The sequence below is a fragment of the Octopus bimaculoides genome, chromosome 4, assembly GCF_001194135.2.
Source record: "Octopus bimaculoides isolate UCB-OBI-ISO-001 chromosome 4, ASM119413v2, whole genome shotgun sequence".
Taxonomy (NCBI): domain Eukaryota; kingdom Metazoa; phylum Mollusca; class Cephalopoda; order Octopoda; family Octopodidae; genus Octopus; species Octopus bimaculoides.
This window is the reverse complement of record NC_068984.1, coordinates 120,635,155-120,642,397: the sequence shown is the minus strand read 5'-3', so window position 1 is coordinate 120,642,397 and position 7,243 is coordinate 120,635,155. Positions and strand designations below refer to the sequence as shown.

Sequence of the window (7,243 nt, the reverse complement as noted above, 5' to 3'; positions counted from 1 at the left end):
TATATATATGATAAAACGGTGCTGTGGTGTTTTTAGCTAGGTTTTAGCTATCCCAAGCATTCAGACCATGTGTCTTATTTTAGGATGATACAGTATTCGTGTGATCTATTCCCCCCGGCTCCATCAGAAAGAAGAGAAGTGCACTAATCGCCAGGGAGTTTTCGATAGCAACGGTATCCAATTAAAAGTTTACGACCAGATAGAACATGGGCTGGAATCCGCAGTAGGCTGTCTTATAAGCTGGTGCATATTCCTGTATTCTCATCATGCTTAGTTCGTAACTAGTAACCCAACCAACACAGAATTTCGAAAAGCTTACTGGCAGCCACTGATTTCCCTCAGGACTATACACACGTGGAACGACATGGTAGTTAGCAGCAACTCATAAGTTATTGTTTCCTCTTCCCCTTCTTGTCTTCCTACCACCAAACGATAAAACTAATAAACATATTTATGTTTATTAGCTTTATCTGTCAGGGATATAATTAAGTTCTTTCGAAACGGTTCGGTTCTTCTACGTTACTGCGATTATTAAAAAAAAACAAAAACACAACGTTTTGCTGATATTTCATTTTATATACTTTATGTCAAATTTGTGTTTACATATACATATTTAGTAAGTGTACGTGTGTGTGTGTGTGTGTGTGTGTGTACATGTATGTGAATGTGTGTGTGTTTGTGCTTTGTGTTAGTATTTGTATGCGTGTGCGTGCGTATTTCTGAGTGCGTGTGCGCGCATGTGAATATGCGTATCTATGTGTTTGTGTGTATATGTATGTTTGTGTATGTGTGTACGTTTGTTTGTGTATGTGTGTATGTATGTGTGTGAGCATGCGTGTAAGCGTGTGTGCGTTTGTGTGCGTGCTATAACATTCTGGCGTTGTTGACTTTCAATTGGATAAATCATACCGAAAATGCAGTCTTATATTAGTCTTAATTAGTTTACCATCATTTGTTGATTCCTGCCAGTCATTCAGTTCATGTTACATATGGCATTCCTCGTGTATCGCATATGGTATTCGAGGGTGGTTTGTTTAGTATTGAATTATTAGAAATCATTTATAATTAATCAAATATTGGTCTCTTTTTGACTAGACACTAAGACTATATTTTAGAGAAGGTGACGCGGTTAGTTTTCTTGTGACGCAAATGAATTGGTTTCCATAGAAATCAAAAGTATTTCGAGAATTCGACTCAAATTCATTAATCTAGAGAACTCACTAATAACATATTTCTTTTGCCAAAGCATATAAATAGTTTTCAAAAGCTAAGAATTTTAGTTGTTTAGGTTAGCCTAACAGAAATCCAATACAACAATTTTAGATGAAATCATAAAATGATTTGAGCTCGAAATGATTTTGGATATGAAAATATCTGGGAATTATTACTTAGCTATGAGAACTCTGTCTCGGATTAGTTTTATTATTTTTTTTACCTTATTATTTATTTGTTTGTTTGTTTGTTTGTTTGTTTTTTGTCTGATTGTTTGTTTATTTGCCCGTGCATTTTGCATCTCATTTGAAATATTGTTCCACATTTAAAACTCTAAGTTGGAACCCTAAAGCCCTCGATTTAATCATTATTGCATATACTATTGGTACTTATTTCACCGATTCTATTATAATATACAATGAAATTTAAATACTGTCTGTTGATCTACGCTTTTGTGGGTAAAATATCCAATGAATTTAAAAGAAAACAATCTACACAAACTTTTCCCCGCAGTAAAATTGAAGTTATTTGAAAGCCAACGAAAATTCGCCAACTTTTAGAATGCTGCTGCTACTGCTGCTGCTGCTGCTGCTGCTGCGGCTGCGGCTGCGGCCGAGAGTTTTGCTCTGTGTGAGAAAGAGAGGCAGGATGGGGGGGCCACGTGCCCAAGCGTTTGTGATGAGTGTGTGTGCGTGAGAGAGAGAGAGAGAGAGAGAGAGAGAGAGAGAGGAGAGAGAGAGAAGAGAGAGACTGTGTAGTGTACCATACGAAGCAAAACAGGTTCTGGTCGCTAGTGTAGTTTTCTGACGGCCCGCTACTGACTCAACTTTCAGTTCTTTTTAAGTACCGTTAACACTTTTAATAGAAACAAAAGAATGATAACTAGATTTAGTCATGAACGGCATTAGGTGTAAAAAAAAAATTACTGTCTGGAAGTGAGTTTGCTACAAGATATGACTATTTGAACTGCAGTGTAAAGCATCGGCGTCTAGAATTTTGTGCTAGTACAACCATTTGAGATTGTTGTAAATTGTTTCTCAATGCAAAAGACTTATTGAAAAACAGAGCTGTTAGCAATAATACTGAACAAATAAATGCTGATTTGGTTTTAGAAGAGATATAAAGCCGATCTTTTTTAAAGTGGGGTCGATATAATCAAGTGAATCATTTTTATTTTATTACTGGCTTTTATTTTTATCGATCCGCCAAGATAAAAAAAGTAAATTCAATCTCTGCAATATTTGAAGGCATAAGTTTAAAGGACGTAATTAATTCAATTCTGCAAGTTATATATATTTGATAAATATCCGCACTTTTCTCTTAACGAATTTAATAATATCCATTTTGTTTCACTAATTTTTTTTTTTTTTTTTTTTTTAGAATGTGTTGGAAAAGAAACCGACATCATGTTTATTTTGGATTCTTCTTCAAGTATCTGGCCAAAGGATTATGAGCGGCTTCTGAAATTTCTACAGGAATTCGTAGATACTTTTGAAGTAGGTATGAATAAAATGCGCATGGGTGTTGTAACATACAGTAAAAAAGCCCATTTGGAATTTCCTATTGGACGATATGTTACCAAAGAAAAATTGCAGAAAGCTATTGGTAAAATTCGTTACCGAAGTGGTTGGACAAATACAGCAGCAGCTCTAAAACTTGTTAATGAGCAATTTCAGTCATTAGTCAAAAGCAACGCCACTTTGGTCACAATAGTTATCACAGATGGTAATTCTCGTTCCCACAAAAAGACAAAAGCAGAAGCAGAAAAGCTCCATCGACTTGGTATAAAAGTCTATGCTGTCGGAATCGGTAAAAAATATCATTTAAAGGAATTAAAAGTTATTGCAAGTGACCCAGAAAATGGTGTCTATAGATTTTTCAATTATAAATCTTTGGAGTCTATTGGGAAAAACTTCTTCATAAAGTCTTGCAAAGGTAATTTAATATATATTTTTTTTTAATATCTTTGATCTCTTACTTGTTTCAGTTAATAGATTGCTGCCATGATGGGGCACTGCATTGAAGGATTTAATCGAACAAACCAACCCCAATACTCATATTTTTGTGGGGTATTTTAAAGCCTGGTACTTATTCTATCGGTCTCTTACGGGCACGTAAACAAGGCAACACTAGTTGTCAAGCGGTGATGCGAGAAAAACACATACACGCGCGTGCACACACATACACACGCATACACACACACACACACACACACACACAAGCACGCACATAAACACACACACACACACACACACACACACACACTCACACACATATTTATACACACGACGGGCTTCTTTCAGCTACCGTCTACCAAATCCATTCACAAGGCTTTGGTCGACTCAGGGTTATCGTAGGAAACACTTGCCCAAGGTATCATTAGACTGAACCTGGAACCATGTGGTTGAGGAGGTATCTTTTTACAACACAGCCATGCCTGAATATTTCATTTTACCATTTAAATTCCTGATGGAGAATAGATCTATCGAATTACAAATTTAGTAGTAAGTAGGTGTGTTAAGGAGGCGCAATGGCCCAGTGGTTAGGGCAGTGGACTCGCGGTCATAGGATTGCAGTTTCGATTCCCAGACCGGGCGTTGTGAGTGTTTATTGAGCGAAAACACCTAAAGCTCCACGAGGGTCCGGCAGGGGATGGTGGCGAACCCTGCTGTACTCTTTCACCACAACTTTCTCTCACTCTTACTTCCTGTTTCTGTTGTGCCTGTAATTCAAAAGGTCAGCTGTGTCACGCTGAATATCCCCGAGAACTACGTTAAGAATACACGTGTCTGTGGAGTGCTCAGCCACTTGCACGTTAATTTCACGAGCAGGCTGTTCCGTTGATCGGATCAACTGGAACCCTCGACGTCGTAAGCGACGGAGTGCCAACAACAGGTGTGTTAAACTGATATGAAACAGAAAAAGATTGCCCTTGGTTTTTTTAGTTTTGAGCAGTAAAGCTAGACTGCCAAATAAACAATTCTTTGGGCCACATTCTTATAATTTAAAATACTAAACTTCAATAATTCAAACAAAACATGATTTAATGTACTAAATGAGACTTTAGCATTTTATTATAGCATAGCTGTTATTGTGTTTTTTTTTCTTGCTGGTGATGGTGGTGATGATGATGTTATTTTGTTACTAACTTGGGAAACTTTCATTGCAGCACCACCCGGTATGTATTGCCGAACACACGAAAATCCTAAAAGACTCGATCGAGCCAGAGAGCATGCTGAACTCCAGAACGGAGATTTTCGGGTCATGCTCGCATTTTAGAGGATTCCTGCTAGCATATTGGAATACGCAAGGTGACGCTACAGCAGGAAGCCAATAGCCAAGGCTGAAGGTAGACAATCGTTTACCTTCGTGGTTCTTCGGTGACCACAAGGTGGCGGCGCGGCCGAAGCTCGGTGACCAATGGCAAAGAGAGATAATCACCTAGTGTTTGCTGTTATAGAGAAGCATTACACCCTCCATATTTTGAAGAGGTCTTAAGCCAGCAGTGTTTGGCGTCTAACTGAAGTGTCCAGCTTCTCCGGCCGCATAAGAGTAATCCACTGCTCCATCCAACTCGATGTCAATGTCTAATATAGATGAGAAGCAGCTGCCATCGCATCCAGATACTTTACTTCAAAGCGCACACCTCGATTCTCCTCACCTTTTTATAAATTTGAACATGCAAAATGTCTTCAATGACGTTAGAGGACACCATGTCCAAGAAATCTGCTAAGTGGTGCATATCATTTCTTCGGGGCTTGTAACATGCTCATCGTTGCTGATAACATAGTAACATTAGCTGGCAGAGTCCAGCAAGACACCTCACTCGGACTGCTTCTTTTTGGGCCATGACAACACTGGATGGGTTGTCCATCTCAGACAATCTTTGCAACGTTTTTTCTTGACCAAACGCTTCCTAGAATCAAAATAAATTCCTCCAGATCAGAAGTGATAAATATGAAATTCGAGGAAAGTTAAATTGACGACGCCTGATGCAGCGTTTGATCTGTCCTAATTTAAATGCAACTGAACTCTACTCTACAGACAATGCGTACGTTCTTGGTTTGCTGATTCTCTTGAATAGTGCCGGGAAAGCGAGCAAGAAAATCTGACAAGGATGACCGACCGGTTGTGCTTGATCGATTCTTATTCAACCCTTATTCTGATGAAGAGCGCCATCGCCCTTCCGAAATTCTTCTTTTCGATGCATAGCTCACTGTCACCCCCAACAGGAAAATAATCTACTCTTATCCTGCGTTAAGCTTTGATGTCGTTGGTTTTTCTTTCATTAGATATCATTTCTCGTGCACACATAAATATATAAATACCAAAAATGTACACACACACATAGATATATATATATATATATATATATATATATATATATATATATACAGAGAGAGAGAGAGAGAGAGAGAGAGATACATACATACATACATACATACATACATACATACATACATACATACATACATGCACATATATGTATCTATGCACATATATGTGTATGTGCACACACACATATATGCATATATGCCTGCTTATTAGTATTTAAGTCGTAAATTATAAATATAGGATTAAATAAACAGTGAATTATTTTAATTTGCGTCACAAGCTGTTAATGATATATATATATATGAAATACAACGTGTATATGACTATAAGCATGTATGTATGTATGTATGTATGTATGTATGTATGTATGTATGTATGTATGTATGTATGTATGTATGTCATTATTCAGTTACCCATACATGGAAATGAACTCAAGTAGTGTAATAGGAAAAATTACTAAATATATTTTTCGATGTACAGAAATATAATTTTTTTAAGACTTGACACAACTAATAGCGCAGCTTGGAGTAGGAGCGAGGGGCGATCTACTCCAGGCGACTCTGAACATATACATAAGGAGTAGTATTAAATGTCACCTACTTGTGAGTATGAAACGTTTCGGATGGTCACTTTGGTGTCGTTTATTCGGTATCATTGATTCGACGCTTGCTAATTTGACATCAAATGTTATAATTTTTTTCTAGTTTTCTCTTTCCTCCCTCTTTCTTTCTTTCTCTCTCTCTCTTTTCCCCTGTGTCCCTTTCTCTGTCTCCCGTTCTCTCTCTCCCTTTCTTTCTTCCTCTCTATCTGTGTGCGCATAGCTCTGCGTGCTTGCGTGTGTGAATGTATGAGTATGTGTTTGCCACCTGTGCTAAAATATATTGTCGCCAGAATATGTTCAATGTCCAAGTTAACCATGTCAAATCGCTAGCGTCCAAACAGCGGCGCCGAATTGTTTCATTTCGCTTGGTTGCATACTTCTGGCTAATCTGCTGAACGGACGATTGTTTAGATCACATTCTTGGATATGTAATCTAAAACTTCAATGGCACAATATGTAATTTAAAACTTCAATAGTTCAAACAAGACACTAGTCTCAACCGCCTGAATGATGTTTTCGAGCAGTTGACTAACCAATGTTTTGATCCTTGTTGTTTGTCCTGCCGATGATATTAATATAGGGGTTGTTTATTTTATCACTAACTGGGAAATTTTAATTTCAGCAGAACCTGAAGTTCCCAGTAACGTCGTATCAAAGACAACACCTGATGTGCTTAAGAAGACAACCAAGCCCACTGTGTTGAAAGTAAATGATACGACCACCACAGTAGTTTCACCAAATACTGCAACTACTATATCATATACCACTGTTCCTACACCAAGAACTACTATTTCTATCTCTGAAACAACAACCAGCAACTACAAGAATGAAACAGAATCGCAAGACAAGCCAGGTAAGTTATCAATAAAAGCTAACCAGAGTTACATTCGGTGGAAACCCATATTTTACTGCTTAAGTTAAACACTCGTTTTTCTTGTAATAACTGAAGCAATTTTTAAAACTATATTTTATGGTTATAGAAAATGCACACCAGCGCTTCTGCGTCTTGAAAAACATGTTATTCATAACTTTTGTTCTACAGAAGCATAATTATATGATTGGCGAAACAGGATAAACGACAATTTTCTATATTTC

At 37.5% G+C, this 7,243-nt stretch overlaps 1 protein-coding gene across 2 annotated transcripts in view; it reads left to right on the top strand.

Moving 5' to 3' along the window:
- LOC106868136 (uncharacterized) overlaps positions 1-7,243 on the top strand; it is a 51,624-nt gene that overhangs the window by 35,522 nt on the left and 8,859 nt on the right. Inside the window, exons 3-4 of one of the 2 annotated variants that reach the window (XM_014913268.2) lie at positions 2,593-3,147; positions 6,774-7,001. In XM_014913268.2, coding sequence (XP_014768754.1) covers positions 2,593-3,147; positions 6,774-7,001 — 783 coding nt within the window. Of the gene's footprint in view, positions 1-2,592; positions 3,148-6,770; positions 7,002-7,243 lie in introns of both variants that reach the window. The other variant, XM_014913267.2, reaches the window with a different exon arrangement.